Here is a 20,485-nt window from a genome sequence, read left to right on the forward strand (position 1 = left end):
GCCTAATGTTTAAACAATGCCTGGCACACTGTAAGGCCTTAATGAGTACTTGATTCTCTCTCTCTCTCTCTCTCATTTGGTGATTCTCTAACCCCTTCATTTACCAAAGACTGAGGACTGGGGTTGGAAAGGGACTTGTCCATTCGGGTTGGTGATTGAAAAAAAAATTCTTTCTTTTAAGTGATTTATCCAAGGGCATACAGTTGGAAAACAGGTCTCCTGACTGCCATGTCCATGTCTGACTCTTCATGACCCCATTTGTTATTTTCTTGGCAAAGATACAGGAGTGGTTTGCCATTTCCTTTTCCAGCCCGTTTTATAGATGAGGAAACTGAGGGATCACACAGCTAGTGTCTGAGGCCAGATTTGAACTCAGGAAGAGGCTCAGCACTCTATCCACTGGGCTACTTTGCTGCCCGTAATGACTGCCATTATGGGACTCTATTCACACTCCTAGGCAGTTTATGTATATTGAGCACTTTATGTATATTGTCTTTTAATCTTAACAGTCCTCCTGGATAAGCAGTACAAGTACTATGATCATCTCCATTTTAAAGCTAAAGAAACTGAGGTGCAGAGTGAAATGACTCCCCCAAGGTAATACAACTAGCACACATCTGGAACTTAAACCCAGGCCTCATTTAAGGCTCTTTCTATTGCTCTCCCTGGCACCACTGTGGACCCTCAGGTAAATGCAAACACCTTTCCATTTGACCTTGGGACAAGAATGATCTGAACTTGGGTATGTCATAAGGTTAGATTCTAACCTTTATAGTCTAGATTCTAACATATATATCTATTATATACATAGATATATATGTAATATTCTAGATTCTAACCTATAAATCTAACCTCTAATTCTGTTAGAATACTTGCCTTCCCAGAGTTTGGGTGATGGAATGGGGGCATAGTCTTTGACACCCATAGGGACTTAATAAAGTTCTTGAAGGAAGAGCAATGCATACTTAGGGGGTAGAATTATAATTAGATATAAGTTGATCAGGATCTTATCCCAGACTATGGACATAAGGAGCACATTTAATGTGGCTGCCCTCTGCTCACTCACTGGGTCCTGACTGCCCTCTCCAGTATCCTATGACCATCACATGCCCCTCCTCAGGCCCACCTTCCCCTACTGTCATGACCTCTTTTACTTCATCCCACTAGGGGACCTGGGCTATGACCAGATCACCTGGAATCAGCATTGATTAAACCACCCACTGAGCTGAGATCCTGAGGCTTTCATGCATTACAAGTGAGCTCCAACCTTCCCTTTCCCCAAAGAAGTGAATTTGTCCTGGGGATCGTAAAATGTAAGGTTTGGCTCTAGGAGGATAAACTGGGATAGGTCAGGCATCATGAAGACCTGAACCGATTTAAAAGGGTTCCAGCTGACCCCCACCCAAACCCCAGAACTGAGAACTATTGATACTAAGCCTGTGTGCCTCCCAAACACAGAGCCAAGAGATCACTGGGCCTTCCTTTGCACTTCTGCTAATTCTATGGACATTTTCCTCTTTTATTAAGCACTTACTGTTCCATGGTTGGTCCTATGCCAACTACAGTGGAGGGGTTACGTGTTAAGCCCTTACCTGTGCACTCCATTTTCCAGGTTGCAAGGTGCCAACACACCCATTGTTCCACTGGCTCCTTACTCTGGCCTGGGTCGGAACCAAGCAGAGATTCACTTTCTTTTTATGGATGAGGAAACAGAGGCCCAGAGAGAAGAAAGGGCCAGGAGGTGGGAGGATCATAGGTCAAGAATTAGGGCTCCTGAGCTCATAAATTAGCTGGGAAGTTACAGGAACAACAAATCAGATGAAAAGTTTAACTGGGGTTAAAACAACAATCCAAGGGGGGTTGTGCTAAAGATGCTGATGCGCAGCATAGATTATTAATTACTAAGATTTGGAAAAAGAGAGGTGTCAGTATGAGCTGGAATTGGTCTGAGAAGGGTTTTGGGAAGAGGTAGGACATCACTCTGAATGTTCCCACCCAGCCTTCACCTCCCATCACCCTGAATGTTCTCACCCAGCCTGGACCTCCTGCCACCCTGAATGTTCCCACGTAGACTGGACTTCCCATCACCCTGAATGTTCCCACCTAGCCTGGACCTTCCAACAAGTCATGTTAGATAAGGCTGAAAGGGTCCTCTGTGTTAGACCACCTTCTGCAAGGGAACCAAGACTCACCATGGGGAAGTGACTTGCTCAGGGTGACACTGAGTCAGAAGCAGAGGGAGGAATAGAACCCAGAGCTGTTCACTCACTCCCAGCTAAGGGTTCTTGCTGCAGAATCATCCCTGTACCCACTACTTCTCAAATGGCTTCCTTCCAAAAAGATTTCACTGACTAGATGCGAAATCTCCCAAAGAGGCCAGTTTTCTTGGGCTCTTAGAGCCCAGTGGTCTTGGGGAAGACCATTCTAGTTCACAGGGCGCACAGGCCGTGGGGTGCCACTGAGCAGATGTTTGTTAGCCACAGAAATACAGAAGTAGCCACCTCCACTATCCGGTAAATAGGCCAATAGAGAATCCCTTTTGAATCTGTCAGCCCCTCATGCCTTTTTGCAGAGCAGCTCTAAGTGGCTTGATTTCTCCTTAAAAGATTGCTCGAGCAAACCCAGGCTCCCATCCTCACTTTCTGCCCTTTCCAGTTAGTGGTGCAGGGCGGGCTAGGCTCACCAGGCACCCAGAGCAAGGAAGTCCCCATGAAAGTTTCTGTCACTTTGCAAACTACAAAGGTTTCATAGGAACTATGGTTGTCAAACCAGGCAACTGTCCCACCAGTCCTTCAAGTTATCACGACTTTTGGGTCTTCCACCAGAGATAAGCCCTTTACAGCTCAGGGCTGGGTCAGAGCATCCTCCTCACCCCTCATAGCTCCAGCCTGGCCCCAGTTTCACGCGTCCAGTGGGGCAACCCTCCCTCCCCCCAACCCCTCCCCCCCAATAATAGCAACGAGGTCAGTCATACACGTGACCCTATTTATTCTCACAACATGCCTGTGAGGTAGGGAGGGGTGGGGACTATCCCCATTGTACAGAGGAGGAAATTGAGGCACACAGAGGTCGAGTGACTTGCCCAAGGTCACAGAAAGTGGCAGAGCTGGGGGTTGGAACCCAGGCCTCCTGACTCCTTCCAGTGCTCATTCCGTGTGACAAGGCCTACACAGAGAAGCCTGCAATGCCATATAGACATATACATAGTATACAGCATTTGCGGGGGGGCACCGAGTGCTCATGGTCTCCCGATTCCCGAACTCCTGGGCTGTTTTTTTTTTCCTGGGATGAGGGGCTGGAGGAGCCGCCGGACACTGTCCATCCCAGCAAGGGAGCCCAGGGATCCGTTCAAGTGCCGGCAATTCAGTGCCACCGTGAGGGGCTTCAAAGTTAGAAAACCTGAAATGGTAAGGGTCCACGTGTCTGCCTGCCCCTCCTTCCCCCCCAGGCACGGGCTACAAAGGGGAAAAGCTGCTAACACCAAGGTATGGATTTTTACACTCACTCTTACACACGCCTAGATATTGTACATGTAAAAATAGATGCTCTTCATACACCCATGTTCCACTTGGTGCCTTGAGGCCTCCTGTGCACGTGTGTATGGGGGCGCACATACGTGTGTCTATGTGCGCAAAATATACCACTCCTATGGGGAGGGGAGGGGGTCTATGTGCATATGTACACACATGTCCGCAACCACGCGTGACGGGAGCCCCAGCTGTCCCTCCCTGCCGTGGGCTCCATCTGTCTGTAATACCTGTGGCTGGCTCAGTGCACACCCCACCACAATCAGCTTTCCCCCTTTCCTGTATTAGCTTCCTTTGCCATGGAACGGGAGGGTTGAAGAAAGGGAGCAGGAAGGTGGATGGTACATTCTTTAGCCTCCCAAGCAGGGCCTGGCCTTTGGGGAGGGTTTATGGGATGGAGAACTGAGAGATCTTAAGAGATCCAATCCATTCTCTTTTTTTACAAGTAGAGCAGTTGAGGCCCAGAGGTGAGAGTGACTTGTGTAAGGTCACACAAGTAATAAGCGTCAGAGCTGAGATCGGAACCCAAGTCCACTGACTTCAAATCTAATAACGCTCTTTCCACCGCACCATGGCCCTCTGCACCTTGGAAAGAACTTTGTTCCTGCTCTCCACTCCTGGAAAGCTGCTTCCTACTAACAAAAGGACCAAGGACCACGTGTGGCGTGGGGACCACCACAGCATATCCACTCATCCTTCCTCATCCTCTTGCCCCTGCCCCTTCCTTCCCAGACAGGATGGTAGGAAGAGAAAAAATAGTGAGGGATAGAATGGAAGGCTCTAGCCAGGATGCCAACCCAACAGGAAGGCAGGAGCCCTCTTAACCTCAGGGGAGGTCTTGGGGGAGGCAGGGCTGAGAGGAAGAGGTCAAAAACAAAGACCGAGGAATGATGGGAGGGAAGGGCAGGGAAGAGAGAGATGGGTGTGCCTGGGGTGATAATGGCTGCTCAGGATTCTTGCTCTGTTCTGTATCTTGTAAATAAAACTAATCATTTCTCATGAAACACAACAGGTAGAAAGATCCACAGTCTGGAGCCTGGGCGTGGGAGCTGCAGGAGTCTGTCGGTCCATCCACATGGCAATACTGCCTTCAGCAAGAGAAGACGGTCCTGTCGTTTGCTTGTCTGTTTCAAATCTTCATCACTGAAAGCTGGGAGGAAGGGGAAGAGGAAAAAAAAAGCCAAATTCGAGCCCTTTCGTTAAGTGGTAATTTTTGTTCTAAAGTTGGCTCCTGTGTCTCTAGACTGAATAATCACACTGAAGGGTGGGAGTATTTCATTTGCTCTTTAATGATTTAAAAATTGCTTGGTTCCTTCCCTTTTCCGTTTGGTTGGCTCAAAGTCGGGTCTGGGCCTCCGGGACATAGATCTCAATGCTGTCCGCGCTCTCTGTCGCGGAGTTCTGCCGCACCGACGCGGCTCTCTTGGCGGCCAGGAGACGCTTTCGGGCTTCCTGGCGCTGCCTGTCCCCAGAGTCCGAGGCCTTGTCCCGGTTCAGAGCTGTTCGAGACTTGGCCGGCTTCTTTGGCACAGGAGGGGGAGGTTTCTTCTCTTCCTTTAGAGCGAGACAGTAAGGAGATGAAAGGGTAACATAAAGACGGCTGTCATGTGCACCCCATGCCGCCCCTTCCCCACCCCTTTCCTCCCGTCCTCCCCCCACCCTGTGGCTTCCACCCAACTGGTGGCTGGGCCACAAGCAACAGACACAGTCAGCACAGGATGCGGGGGGTGATGACGGCTGGGGGCAGTACCAAGTGCTTCTACAGGGTGCCAAATGCTGGGAGGTCCCCCGGATTCCTCCCAGGACAAAGCAGCAGAAGATCTAGAGCTGGAAGGGACCCTTGGAAACCAACTGAGTCCAACACTCCCATTTTACAGGTGAGGAACCGAGGGCTAGATCATAGAAGGAATTTGCCCAGGGTCACAGGTAGGAAGTGGCTGAGCCAAGAGCTGGATCATGGTCTTCCGATTCCAAATCTAGGGCTCATTTCCCTGTAGCCTCATGACCTTTAGAGGCACTGGTGCATTCCATTGGCCAATACTTCGTTATTTTTGCATTGGCATTCATTAATGGAGGCAGCATGGCCGTGACTAGAGAGCCAGTCTTGCAGTCAAGAAGGCCTGAGTTCAGGTCTTCCCTCCCCCTGACACCATGGGGCCACAGACAAGTCACTTAACCTCCTGATGCCTCAGGTAACTCTCTAAGACAAGGGTTCTTAACCTGGGGTCTGTGGACGGATTTCAAGAGGTCTATGAACTTGGAGGATAGGGGGAAAATTATATCTTTATTTTTACTAATCTTTGTTTTCCTTTGTAATTAAATGTATTTTATATAATAATAATAATAATGACAATAACATTTATATAGCACTTACTATGTGCTAGACACTATGCTAAGCACCTGACAATTATTATTTCATATGATCCCCATTTTACAGATGAGGAAACTGAGGTGAACAGAGGTGAAGTGACTTGCCCAGGGTCACACAGCTAGAAAGTGTCTGAGGCTCAGGTCTTTCCGATGCTAGGTTCAGCACTCTATCCACCATGCTACTTAGCTGCCTTTTCTGTCATGGACACCTTTCCATGACTAAAAATGCTAAGAACCATTGTTCTAAGATTAGAAATTACAGATGCATGCTGATCTGCATCAGTGGAGGAAGTTCTACACTGAGAGCTTCCCAAACCAACTAAATCACAGATCTAGACTGCCCTTCCCCTGTAAAAATCATTAATGACACTGGCTTATAAGTTTCTTTTTTGTCTTTATCTTTGCCAGGTTTGGGAGATCAAGACCATATTTACTTCACAGAAGGAACTAGGTAGTCTTTTATCATTCTCTACCCTCAGAAATGGTCTGTATAACACAGGAATGATTAGTTCTTTGAAGATTTGGTAGAAATCACTTTTGAATCTGTCAGTTCCCAGTACCTTTTTTGTAGAGTAGCTCTAAACAGCCTGATTTCTCCTTAAAAGATTGTTCTATTTACATGACCAGATTACTTACTTGTTTTGTTAATTTGCAACCCCCTCATTTTAGGAAGTAGGAAACAGAGGCCCAGAGAGGAGGCTGGACTTGCCGGAGGTCACACAGCAAATCGGGTCAGAGTTGGGATTTGAATACAGGTTTCTCAAATCACCAAACAGGGCTCTACCCACACCCTATGGTGTTGCCGCCACCGTCCCAAGGTTGGGATTGTCCGTGCATAATATTGTAGCAGCCAAGACAGCACGCGTCACAAAGGAAGCCACAAGACAGCGCTTTGGGATGGGATGGGATGAGTGGGATGGGATGAGATGGCGGGAGAAGCATGGATTCCAGGAACAGAAATGGGTCTGCGTGGTCCTAGCTTAGAGACACATCGAGAACCGAGCCGAGCTGCACTGACCGATGGTAGAAAGTGTTATTTCCGACTAGGTCACAGCCCCTGGATTTCAGCCCCTCGGCAGTGCTCCATGCTCACCTTCTTCTCTGGGGGGTCCGCCAGCTGCCAGCTGTTTGCTTTAAGGTGGTACAACTCATCAAACTTCATACTGATGTCTTCAATGGACAGCTGCAACAGGTCCCAAAACCCAGCCAAATCCTGGGCTGTGGGCCTGGGGTTGGAGTCAGGGTTCTACAAGGGTGAAGAAAGAGGGAGATAGGTGGCTGTGCCCCCCACCCCCATCCTCACCCTTGGGGATCACGTCAAGGATAGGAACAAAGATCTTTTTTTGTTCATTCATTCATTCACTGCACCAACAAACTGTTCAAGCAACAGAAAGGCAATATTCCTTATCCTCATCAAAGAATCTGCTCTGTAACTTCCTGGAAACTTTATGCATATATATCCTCTTTGCTCAAGTTTCTGTCCAAGCCAGTGTCTTGTCTCACCCATTATCAACAACAGGATTTTTCTGCCGGTCTATCTCCCACTGTGCTTTCCCAGTGCCCACCTATCACAAAGTGGGAAAGCAGTTTGGGGGGAAGGGAGGGGGAAGAGGGAGTATGTAGGACTGTGGGAGTATGGGAATGGGGCCTGAGGTATAAGAGGGTCATTCTGTGACTTTGGACCAATCATTCCCCAATTTTTCAGCCTCAGGCAAATGGCATCACAGGATCAGAGGTTAGAGATGGAAGGAACACCAGAGAATCGTCGAATGTTCTCCTATTTTACAAATGAGGAAACTAAGGTACAGTGATATCCTATGACTTGCCAAAGCTCCCACAGTGGGACAAGTTGGCAGGGCTGGTATTTGTGACCAAGTCACATCTGAATCCCAAATTCCATATTCTTCCCATTTATCAGGAGGATAATAACCCCTGTGCCCCACCTGTCAAGGCTATTGGGAAAATCCAAGGAGAGAGAGGGAGGATGGAAGTGATGGTGTTTCATCAATGGTGAAACTATAATGACAAAGCATCATTATTTAATGATGATTTAAAAAAATTTTTTTTTACCAAATTGGTTAATTTCATCAATATAGGGAGCTATACTGATGAGTAACTCCCCCTGCCCAACGTCTAGCACCTACTAGGTAGCAAAAGTTGGAAATTGAACCCTTATTTTCCCCAACCTCAAGGCCAGCTCTTCATTTGCCTCTCAATACTCCTAACAACAGTTATTGTTATTGTTACCCAGAAGTACTGCTCATGCTGGCCTGGCTAGCAGGGGCTTAGAACCAGTGTAGGGAGAGGGCGGTTTCACGAGGAAAACAATGAAACCAAAAGCCAGATGTAGCACATTTGGCTCTCTCCCCTCATTAATCATTATTGTGATTATTTCAAGTGTCATTAATAATAGTGATAATAATGATATTATTTCCTCCTTTTTATCTTGTAATATTTAAGAAGTGTTATCACATCCACTGTCTCACTGGACCCTCACTGGACTCTTGCCAGGCAAGGCCCGGTTCATTAGCCCCATTTTTTCAGAAGGTATAGGCCCAGAGAGGGGAGATCTGCCCATGGTTACACAGTGTGTCACAGGAGAAGAACCATGACCAGAATCCAAATGAACTCACAGTTTGGGGCTGCTAAAGCTTAAGAGTGCACTCAGTCTTTTGGGACAGCTTGTATACTGCCACCATTTGTTCACCTCCTTTTTAAGGGGCTGCCCTGAACACAGCCTTTTTTGTCTCTTCCTCCTATGACTCCTTTCAGTCTTCTGCCCTTTTCCTCACCCCTCATCTTGGCCTAACCTTGGGACCCCAGAGCTCAATGATTACCCCAGTACTCTCACTGCCCCTCTCCCGGGCCTGGTGGCCCAGAATCAGCCAGGAGGTCACAGTCACTAAAGTGAGGGTGGTCACTTATTAACCAATGGTATTCCACCACAAGTACCCAATCCCTTGTGGGTAAGACATTTCAGTCACTACTCTTGCCCTTTTTCATTTTGGATGTTTGTGGCATTAGCAAGTTCCCTGGCTCGAAGCGGGCCAGACTTCTTCCTCTGACATAAGGCAACAAGTGCAGCTCCTCCCACCCCAAAGTAATGGTTCTGGAATGTCTGAGTCACTTTAAACACCCAGGATCTGCTGCTGACATCTCTTTACCCAGAGGAGAAAGGGAGACAGATCCCTGTCCTCACCTCTCTGCCCCCCCCAACCCAAGCTCACAGAAGCTTCAAGGGCCGCCAAAGGAAATCAGACTTACCAAGTTTTGGTCACAAAGACCCCGGAACTGCTGGAATTTCTGAGACATCAATAGCTGGGCACTACCAACAGCACTGAGGACTTTCCCTAAGACTGAGGAAAGAGAAAGAAGGTTGGTCCAGATCAAAACTAGAAGGTCTGAGGAGGATATTGTAATAATTACCATTATTTTTATTCATAACTCATCATTTATAGTCTTAACATCTGCAAAGCATATTGTCCACAATCTTATGAAATATGATGTGCAGGTACTTCTTTTCACCCTTGTTTTACACATAAAACACTGAGGCATGCCCAGCATCACATGTAAGTGTTAAGAGCTAGAATTTAAATCCAGATCTTTTGGCTTCAAGTCCAGCACTTTTTGGTTATCGCTCTGACCCTACCCACTGCTTCGATAATGCCAACAACTCAGCCCGGCCCTCCTCGGAGAGGAAGGAAGGCTGTCACCTATTGTTCCAAAGCTGTCTCCTTTGAAGCTTAGGATAAATACAGACACAGAAACAGAAAAAATCTGCTGCAAACCTCCCACCCCCTTTGTGGCAACACCAGGGACAATGAGAGTGGTAATAACAGCAGGGATGGTCACAGCAGCCCACAAATCTACACCACTAACTTTAAAGGTTTCCCAAATGCTTTCCCCATAACCCAGGGAGGGAGGATGGCTACAGTGTTCTCTCCACTTTATAGAGTTCAGGATTTAGGCCTGGAAGGGGACCTTAAGAGTCTAGTCCCCTTCACACCTTGAAGAGGAGGAAGATGAGGCCCAGAGAAGAACTTGTGCTAGGTCACACAGGTACCAAGTAGCTGAGGCAGAATGAGGAAACTGAGGCTTGGAAGGGCAAGTGACTTAACCCAAAGAATTGGTTAGCTTGATAATCTTAGAAAAACATGGGGGCAGCTAGGTGGCGCAGTGGATAGAGACCTGCGCCTGGAGTCAGGGGGAGCTGAGTTCAAATGTGACCTCAGGCACTCAACACTTACTAGCTGTGTGACTCTGGGCAAGTCACTTAACCCCAATTGCCTCACCAAAAAAACCAATAAACATGGAAAGACTTGCATGAAATAATGAAGAGTGAAACGAGCAGAACAAGGAGAATGTTGTATGCAGTAACAGCAATACTGTTTTAAGAACAACTTTGGGTGAATAAGTCATTTTGACTATTAAAAATACCCAAATTAACTACAAAAGGTATATGAAGGAAGACACTATCTGAATCCAGGGAAAGAACTGATAAATAGAAGTATGTATAGAATGGTTTTACACATGTATGCACATTTGTGTCTAATGGTAGCCATCTCTAGGGTGGAGGGAGGGAGAGAGAAGGGAAAAAAAAGGAATTTACATAACTTTATTGTATATTTAAAAAGAATAGCAAATTGAACATAATAGATTTGTAATTTCATGAGCAATCATTTTTTAATTATGCTGTGTTATAGAAATGCTTGTTTTATTCCATAAATTAAAAGTAAAATAAATAAAACAAAAGAACAGTTGGTTAGAACCAAGGTCTTTTGACTCAGAGCCTGGAGTTCTTTCCAAGGGGCGAAGGCTGTGGACATGGGTGCTGACACCTTTTGGGCTCCACTGATTCTCTTTTTTAATGAGTGAGGGGTTCCATGGGGGGGGCAGTGAAAGAGGGAGGATGCTTCCAGAAATGACTGATAGAAAACCCCAAAAGCCCTCCATAAAACTTGTTTTTAAAAATGGCTGAATCATATGAATCCCATTATCTTCTTGTACCTAGGTGTCCAGCAGTAGGGAACACTGAACAGATTCAGAGCTGGAAGAAACTTTAGTCCATTTAAGAGATAAGCCAATGACCTGGGAAGTAACAATCATACAGGCAAGAAGAGCAGGACTAGAATTTTGACTTCGGATCCACCATGCAAAAAACTATATTGTACTGCCTGCCTCACTTGATATTTGCCAAACATTCTCAAAACATTTTCTTTCGTGTTTTACCTTTACTCCTTGTCAACCTCCCCCCTTCCCTCTCCACCCAATCCCCCAACTCCTGCTCTGCAGGGGTAGGGGTTAATTGCCAGGGAAAATGCTAACCTCTCCAAGACAATTCCAAAGGACTCATGATGGAAAATGCTGTCCACATCCAGAAAAAGAACTATGGAGTCTGAATGCAGAGTGAAGCATATTATTTGCTCTCTTTTTTTTTTTTGTTTGTTTGTTTGTTTTTTCTTTCTTGTGGTTTCTCCCATTGGTTCTAATTCTTCTTTACAACATGACTAATGTGAAAATAGCTTCAATATGAATGTATATGTAAAGCCTATATCAAATTGCACACTGTCTCAGGGTGGGGGGAGAGGAGAGATGGGGAGAAAATTTGGAACTCAAAATCTTATGGAAGTGAATGTTGAAAACTAAAAAACAAATAAAATTTTCCAAAAAATGCTAAAAAAAAAAAAGCTATCCTCTATGTCCCTATTTTAGACTAGGGGTGCTCAGTAGAAATGAAATGCCTTCCTTTCCTACCCCTTTTCCAAGGGTTGACTTGAATACTCCCCAAGGTCATCTCACTAACCTCCAAAGAGCAGGGCAGGGCAGTGCAGTAGGTCAACTATCAATTATTATTCACCTACTATGTTCCATACACTTGTGCTAAGTGCTGGGCAAAACCCTGGGATGCCAGGGAGAAAAGATGGAGGACAATCTTGGCTGTCACAAAATCACTGTATGATCTTGGACAAATTACTTCCCCTCTTATGGGGAATGGAAGAGAATGTTGAGTAAATGGAAAATGGGGACTTCAAGTTCCCACCTTCTTGGTAATTCCTTTCTTTGTTTTTAAATTATCTTGGATTTAAGCTTTATGGCCAGGGTGCATAAGGAAGCCATCTAGGTTTCCTTCAAGGTTTGGATGACCAAGCTGTGTGTATCCCCTAGTTATATCCTAAACATGCTTTTAAGATTTAGCTTTTAATAAATTATCTTTCTATTGATTCTTTTATTCCCCCATTACATTCCTTTTTTTGTTGTTGTTGCATTCCTTTTTGAATATATCTCTTCCCACCACAGTGAGCCACCACTTATAACAAAGGAGAAAAAAAAGGGGAAAAAAGTTTAGCAAAATGAACCAAGTCTGCAGCATTCCACCTCCATTCTCCCACCTCTGCAAGAAAGGGAGGGAGGAGGGAGCTGCTGACCAGCATTTCAAGGCTCCACATACAGCCCATTCTTAGCCATTTCAGAATATCTCAATTCTGTTGATCTTCCCTAAAAGTTCCAGGGGCCCTCGTCCGGGAGACAGGCTCTACTAATTACTAACAGTCTAGGCTTTCCCTTCTCTAGGCCTCAGTTTCCTAATCCAATTGGACTTGGTGGTCCCAATGCTCATTCCGTTCAGCTCTATCACCTATTTCTGTAAGGGGGAAAGAGCTGGTGTTCCAGGCTGGAGAGTGCGTGGCAGCTGATTTTCATTCAATAAACATATGCGGAGAACTTTTCAGCCTGGTTTAAAAGGCTGAACAAAAAAGATCGCTGGCAGTACAAGATGGGCGAGGATGGCCTGGATCAAGAGCCAGTGAACCTGGATTCCAGTTCTTTCCCCTCTCTGGGACTCAGTTTCCCCTCTGTAAAATGAGGGAGTTGTACCAGACAGTCTCTGAGGTTCCCTTCACCTTTAAAATTTTGTAATTCTCACCTGGAACCTGAAAACCATATCACCATGACTAATAATATTTATGGGAGCAGATAAATATAATTCTAGCCTGGTACTCCCTTCTCTCAGAGAAGAGCTAAGCTTCTGGGTCCAACCTCCTGTTTCCCCTCCTGGAGTTCAGCAGAGGGAGATTCAAAAATAGAACTTCTGAGGAGGCTTTCGGTGTCTGTGCTGCACTCGAAGGAGGAACAAGGAAAAAGAGAGGGCCGATCAGGCCTAACCTGGCCCCTGAACATCTATGATGTCACCTTTGGGGAACGTGGATCCCTCCTCTGGCCCTCCAGCCCACCCTCCACACAGCTTGCCAAAAATGATATTCCTTATGCACCGGTCTGACCATGTTACTCCCCTGCTCAAGAAGCTTCAGTGGCTCTCCCTTCCTCCTCTGGGATAAAATACTATCTTCTCAGTTTGGCATTTAAAGCCCTTTACAATAGAGCTGTAGCCTTCCTTTCCAAGATGTTTCCACATTACTTCCTTTGAGCACTCCACATTTCTAGCCAAATTGGCCTTCTTGCTGTCACCCATGGATACATAACATTCCATCTCCCAAGCCTTTGCAGAGGCTGTCTCCTATTCCTGGAATGTCCTCCCTCTTTTCCTCAACCTATCAGAACCCCCAGCTTTCTTCAACACTCAGCACAAACACCACCTCCTACTCTAGGCCTTTCCTAACGCTACCCTTTCCCTCCCCATCAAACCACTAGTGCCTCCAATACCCAGAAATTACCTCATATTTGCTATCTACAGATTTTGTATCTACTTATATGCATACACATTGGTCCCTTTGATGGAATGTAAGCTCGGTGAGGGCAGGAACTGCTGGTCTTTGTGTCCTCAGTGCCTAGTGCAAAGCAGGTGCTTAATAAAGGGTTGTTGACTGCTTGGGCAGGAGAGAATTATGGATCCCAGGAATTCCACAGAACATCCCAAACTGGATCCCAACTGGATGGAATGTCAGAGGACTTATAGTCCAGCAAGTATATGGTAATGAAATTCCCTTATTAATAGCTCCGACAGATGCTTTTGTTTCTACCAAGCCAACAATCTGCCTCCCAGTGACTTGACCCCTATGGCATCTAGTTCTAGGCTTTGTGATCAAGTACAACCGGCCCAATTCCTCTTTCCTAAGACAGTCCTTTCCTATACCTTACAACAAACATTGTGTAACTGGGGGCCCGAGTCCTCTCTCCCCAGAAAAGATCATCATCAGCTCCTTTTAGAGATCAGTTTTTCAGGGAATAAGACAGCAGTGAAAGTTCTCCCTAAGGAACTGAAGTCAAGGAAATCTCAGCCTAAAAAGGGCTTTCTGATGCAGAGAACCAATTAATTCATCACATATTAAGTGCCTACTGTGTGCAGAGCACTGTGCTTGACTATAGAGCAGCCTTGAGCCATATTATAGGTCACAGAGCATGATATCATGAGGCAGAGTGATAAAGTAGATAGATGGGCAGCTGGCTTTGAGAGTCGGATGGACATAGGCTCAGGTTCCACTGCTAACACATTCTGGCTGTGTGACACGGGGCAGATCATGTAACCTCTCAGTGCTGTAGGTAAACAGTTGGTGATCCACATTTGGCAGAGGGAGTTTCCGCACTGGGAGTTCTAGACACCAATTACATAACAGGCTGGCACCAAAAATAAACAAATAAAATAAAATAAAATAAAATAAAACAAAAAGAGCCTTTAAGGCTTTAAGTACTGAGGTGGTGCAGCAGACTGAAAGCTGGACTTGGAGTCAGAAGACCTGACTTCAAATCCTGTCTCAGTAAACTGAGGGAGCTGCACTTGATGGCCTCTGAGTCTATGATCCCAGCTTTATAAAGCATTTTGCCCTTTAGAAGTACTGTTAGAGGGGGCCGCTAGGTGGCGCAGTGGATAGAGATCCGGCCTTGGAGTCAGGAGGACCCGAGCTGAAATTCGGCCTCAGACAGTTGACACTTACTAGCTGTGTGACCTTGGGCATGTCACTCAACCCCCAACTGCCTCACCAAAAAAAAAAGCAAAAAACAAAAAAAAACCCCATAGAAGTACTGTTAGAGGTAGGCGTACAAGTTCTGTTACCCCTATTTTACAGAGGGGGAGACTAGGTTGCAGAGAGGGTGAAGTGACTTCCCCAAAGTCAAACAGCTACTGAGTGGACAAAGCAGAGTATGAATGTGGGTTCTCTGATTCCCAGAATTTCCACTTCTAGCACTTAGCAAACAGTGCCTGGCACACAGTAGGCGCTTAATGAATGCTCATCCATCAAGAAGCTGCAACAAGAGAGAGGCCATTTGTTATCCTTATTTGAGAGAATAAGAATCTGCTGGATGAGTGCAGCCTAAAGTGCAATGAGAACAGCATTGGGAAATTCGTATGCTCTCTTAGCTAGCTTCTGCCTAAACCAGTGTCTCTTCTGCCCTGTTATGCATACTACTAACTCAGTTCTATAGTTTACAAAGCACTTTCACTATAACCTTGTGAGAAAGCTAGTTCAAGTTCTTGGCATAACATAACAAGGACCTTAGAGGTCACTTAGTCTAATCCTATCATTTTACAATGGGAGGAAACTGAGGCATAGGGAAAAAAAAAAAGATTTGTTCGTGGACATGAAATCAGTGAGGGTTGGAGCTGGGATAACAACCTAGGTCTTCTGACTCCCAATCATATGCTGTTTTCAGTGACATCGCTTTTGTCTCAATAATTAATCAATCAACTAATTAATTAATCAACACAAATTTATTAAGACCTACTATATACCAGTCATTGTGGTAGGCACTTTGGATGCAGAGCCAAAAGACGGAACAATCTCTACTCTTACAGAGCTTAAATTCTATTTGGGGAAACTGATTAAATACAAAGTAATTATTAATTACCAACAGCCAAAACCCCAGGGCCCAAACCTGAGGGAAACACCTCCCCCCTCTCCCAAGTCAAAGCGAGCCATAGAAAGCCTTGTGCCCTGAGGCCCGTGCAAGAGGTTTGCATCCCTCTAACATTCCCGCAAGGTGAACTCCAGAAATAAGTCACCTATTCTCTGACAGGGTCCTCAGTAATTTTTGCTGTTCCTCACAGTCACAGAATCTCAGAGACAGTGAAGTCCCATCTATGCCTGAACAGAGATTCCCTTCACAATAAATGGACATCCTGCCTGCATCTGAACACCTCCAGGGAGAGGAACCCACTCAGGGCTCCAGAGTCAGTCCATTCCAACTCGGAACAGCTCTAATTGTTAGGAAGGTTTCCCTTACAGGCAACTGAAGTTTTGGTCCTCCCTTAACACTTGCCCTACACAGAAGTCAGTTTGGCCCTCTGGGGCCAAGCAGATCAAGGTCTTTCCCAAGCTGGCCCTTCAAATACCTGAAGGCAGTTAATGGGTCTCTCTTTATGGATGGGCTTCTTCCACAAAGAACTGGGGGGGGAAGGGAAAACAGGAGAGTTAAAGTTATTTTGGGGATGTGGCCTCGAGGATGCAGGTTGCCCATCCCTACTCAGTTACTGATTCAATCTACCTAGGGCTGATCTATTGAATTGACTATTAGAAGCTCCTTTACAGCAAGTAAGCAGCTGTGATGTTGGGGAAACCCAATTTCCAGGCTACTGCTCTTTAACTGACTTGCTTTATGACCTTAGGCAAATCACTTTCTCTCTACTCTTTCAAAAAAAGTTTTATTGTTATGAATTTGACAAACATTGATAAAAGACTGTATTTTTAAACATAATAGGTTATTTATAGATAATATATAATATAAATATGTTATATTAATTATATAAATAAATATAATTATAATAAATAAATATAATTACATATATCATATGACATAAATAAATTTAATATAGACACATATTAGATGGAACGTCCCGGTTCCAACCTGCCTGCCTGTCTGTCTGTGCTGTACTACTTTCTGTTCCCTTCTGTATTTTCAGACATTTTGATGATGCTCGTTTCTTCTTTTCTGGTATTGAATCTCTACCCATCCATAATCCCCTCTTCCTCTTCTTTGTAAGAAATAAGGATAGTCAAGCACAACAAATCCACACATCTGCTGTGTGTCAACATGCAGGTCTCCTTCTGCACCTTGAGCCTATCACCCCTCTCTAACAAGACTTCTACCCATTCTTCCAAGCCCAACACAGATACAACCTCCTTCAGAAGCCTTCTCTGATTGCCAGGCCCCCCACCTTAAACCTCACCTCCTATATTTGTTTTCTTCTTTTTCTTTTTTGGAGGCAGTTGGGGTTAAGTGACTTGCCCAGGGTCACACAGCTTGTGACTTAGGTTGCATTTGACCTCAGGTCCTCCTCACTCCAGGGCCAGTGCTCTAACCACTGCACCACTTAGCTGCTCCCCTTATATTTGTTTTCTAACTCGCTAAGATGATTATTGTGTAATACTGTATATTACCAGTTACCTATGTTCAGGTCTTCTCCCTTAATAAGACTGGGATCACCATGAGGGCAGGAACTGTCTCTTATCTAAATCTGGCATCTCCTATAATGTCTTACTCCTCAAATTCGGCCTCAGACACTTACGAGCTGTGTGACCCTTCGAAAGTCCCTTAACCCTGTTTGCCTCAGGTACTCATCTGTAAAGTGAGCTGAAGAAGGAAATGGCAAATCACCCCAGTATCTCTACTGAGAAAAACCCCAAATAGGGTCACAGAGTCAGACACGATTAAAAACAACTTAACAACAGCACCTAATGCCTGGAACAATGCTCTGCAAACAGCAGGCACTTAATAAATACTTAACTGCTGAATTTCTGATCCTCTCCTAGCTGATGACAGTGGACACAGGTCAGATTTGATTTAATAAGCATTTATGAAACAGCACTGGGCTCTGGTGTCCAAGAGATATAGTTTAAATCTGACCTGTGACATCATGTGTATGAACACAGGCAAGTCACTTTACCTCCCTGGGCCTCGGCATCCCCATCTGTAAAATGACTTTGGGATTAGATGACCTCTCAAATTCCAACTCTAAAGCTGTGATTCTATTTAAGTGCCTACTGTGTGCCAAGTACTGCATTTGGCCCTGTGAATTCAGAAACAAAAATGAGAGTGACTCTGCTATCAGAGGAGTAAAAAATTCCTTTCTGAATGACCATCTCCTAAAAATTCTACATTATCTTTATGTATAAGAGTCTGGAATGGAGGTTGTCAGAGCTGGAATGGTAAAGCAGAGCCAATCCAAACAACAGCTGTGTTTGAGCATTCAGGTCTCATTCTGTACCTGAATCCTTCACCTCTATGCTAAGAGACTTGCTCTTGGAGGCTAAGATCTTAGAAGTCTCTGCCCTTGGAGACCATGGAGAATCAAACTATTGAGGCTCCATGTAAGGAAAACTGAATAACAAAGGTGACCTCAGAGTGCACTGAGTTACCTTGGGAGGTCTTCAACTACAGGTTTCCTGGGGGTGTGACAGAGGGTGTTTCCATACAGATTTGGCTTAGCTGACCTCAGAGGGTCCCTGCAAACTCTAATTTCTGGTGATTAAGCATTCGTGTATACAGCATTGAACTTGGTGCTAGAGGAGACAAGGATAAATCAGACCTGGTCTCTGCCTGCAGTGGCCTCCCAGCCTTGTAGGGAGTTAGGAGAGCACAGCTAAATGAAATAAATATTAGAGCAAGTGCTAGGAATAGAGACAGGCCACAGGTCACACTCTTGCTTCTGTTTAATGGGAGCTCTTTGTGTCTAAGAGCAGAGAGACGAGCCCTGGCTATCAGAAGGTGAAGCCCCTTCCTGGGACCTGTGCTCTGGAAATTAAGTGGGTCCTGGGGGCAGCCATGGGCTGGCTGAAATAGTAGCAATGAATCTGCAGAACAGATCCTTGAAGAAGCCTTAATAACAATCTCCAAAGATGGGATGCACATTCCTACAGAAGGCAAGTCACTGGTTTCTGGTATCCAATGAATACAACAAAGGAGACAGACTCCACAACATGACAACGGGAAACTGAGGCATTGCAATAGGGAAAAGTTAACGGCATAGCCTGGGCTAGGCATCAGGGCACTATCCAATGAATCAAACGACACAGCATACACCGTTAGACATGGCTGATGTAGAATGGTGAGCTTTGTTGGACTATTTTCCCCTACCTTTTCCTTTTCTAATTTTTGTTATGAGGGTTAGTTCTAGTTGGGTAGGTTGGAGGAGGAGAAATTCAGAAATAAATGTGATGTAAAAAGACATTAAAAAATAAGATTAAATAACCGCTCCCCAACATAGAAGCTTTTTACTCCTTGAAAGGAGAGTTTTCAATTTATCCAACTCTGTCCCCATGATGACTTCACTAAAGAAGACCGTACCCCCGTCTTCTCTTCAGGGGCCTCATAAGCCTGGATCAGGTGGTCTAAATCTGTTGGAGGCACGCACAAGGACACAGCAGCACAAGTCTACTATCCTAAAATGGGATGGGAGAAGCACAGCCCTCGGCCTCTGTCAGACCAGACCCTCCCTATCTAAAGTCTTATGGGGTTTAGGTCTGGGCCCATGTTTTTGGAAGGACACATTATTGGAATGCATTCATTAAAGGATGTCAATAGGATGGTGAATGAACTGGAAATTATGCCGTAGGGATTGGAGGAACTGGGGTGGGGTGCTTTCCCTAGTGAAGACATAGTGGGTCATGACAGTGATCTTCAAATACGGAAAGGGAGATTTTTACATAGTCATCAATCAATCAACATTTATTAAGCATCTACTATGTGCCAAGCACTGTGTTAAGTACTAGCACAGGGAAGAGGGATTAAGTTTGTTGTGACTGGTCCTAGAGGGGAGAACTAGAGAAGAAAGCAGTCTCTTTGGATTCAGAGGATCTGGGTTCAAATTCTGTCTCTAATGCCTATTATCTGTGTAACTTTGGGAAAGACACTTAATGCCCCTGAGCCTCAGTTTCCTTGTCTGTAAAATGGTGGGTATGTGCACTCACGTTGTGTGCACATGCACATGCTAGATGGCCTCAGGTCTCTGCAAGCCCTATGATTCTATAAATGACAGGGAGACACATTTCTCCTAAATCTAAGGAGAAGTTAAATGTGAGAAGGAAGACAGAGTGGAGTAGGTAGAGTCAGTTTTAAAGCCAGAAAGACCTGGGTTCAAGCCTCCCTTCTGACACCCAGTGTGGCTATGGGGCTCAATTCAATTCACAACCTCTCAGTGCTTTAAGTCAGAGGAATCAAATATGAAGCCCCCCCTCTCCCCACCCCATGCAGCCTGAATCAGATTAAAAGGTAATTGGGAAATATTTAACAAAATAAATAAAAATACAATTAAACATAGATAATATTAACATGTGTGGTTTTTTTTTAATTTTATTTTTTTGGTGAGGGAATTGGGGCTGGGGCTAAGTAACTCTCCCAGAGTCACTTAGTCAGACATATGTGTTATATGTCTGAGGCCACATTTGAACTCAGGTCCTCCTGACTCCAAGGCCAGAGCTCTATCCATTGCATCCCTAGCTGCCACAACATGTGGTTTTCTAAGTCACTCTGTGGTACATAGGTACCACAGAGTTTAGGCGGCCCCTGCTTTAGGCAATTCCTCAAGATTATTAAGTTGCAAAAGGGTGTCAAATTCATAATAGATAAAGAGGCAGGGAAGCTACTCCTTTCTTGCTGAAGGTCTTTTTTTTTTTTTTTTTTTTTTTTTTTTTTTTTTT

General features: G+C 45.1%; 1 protein-coding gene across 7 annotated transcripts in view; it reads right to left on the reverse strand.

Moving 5' to 3' along the window:
• Positions 1-2,971: 2,971 nt before the first annotated feature.
• The window catches only part of DLGAP4 (DLG associated protein 4), a 104,196-nt gene continuing 86,682 nt past the window's right edge, over positions 2,972-20,485 (reverse strand). For all 7 annotated transcript variants that reach the window (XM_027867065.1, XM_027867063.1, XM_027867064.1 and 4 more), the window contains 3 exons: positions 9,162-9,253; positions 6,991-7,143; positions 2,972-5,081 (listed from right to left, as the gene is read on the reverse strand). In XM_027867065.1, the coding sequence (XP_027722866.1) occupies positions 4,863-5,081; positions 6,991-7,143; positions 9,162-9,253 (464 nt within the window). In that variant the 3' untranslated portion in view covers positions 2,972-4,862. The remainder of the gene's footprint in view (positions 5,082-6,990; positions 7,144-9,161; positions 9,254-20,485) is intronic.

The sequence above is a fragment of the Vombatus ursinus genome, unplaced genomic scaffold (assembly GCF_900497805.2).
Source record: "Vombatus ursinus unplaced genomic scaffold, bare-nosed wombat genome assembly UNPS02014785.1, whole genome shotgun sequence".
In the NCBI taxonomy this organism is placed as follows: Eukaryota; Metazoa; Chordata; class Mammalia; order Diprotodontia; family Vombatidae; genus Vombatus; species Vombatus ursinus.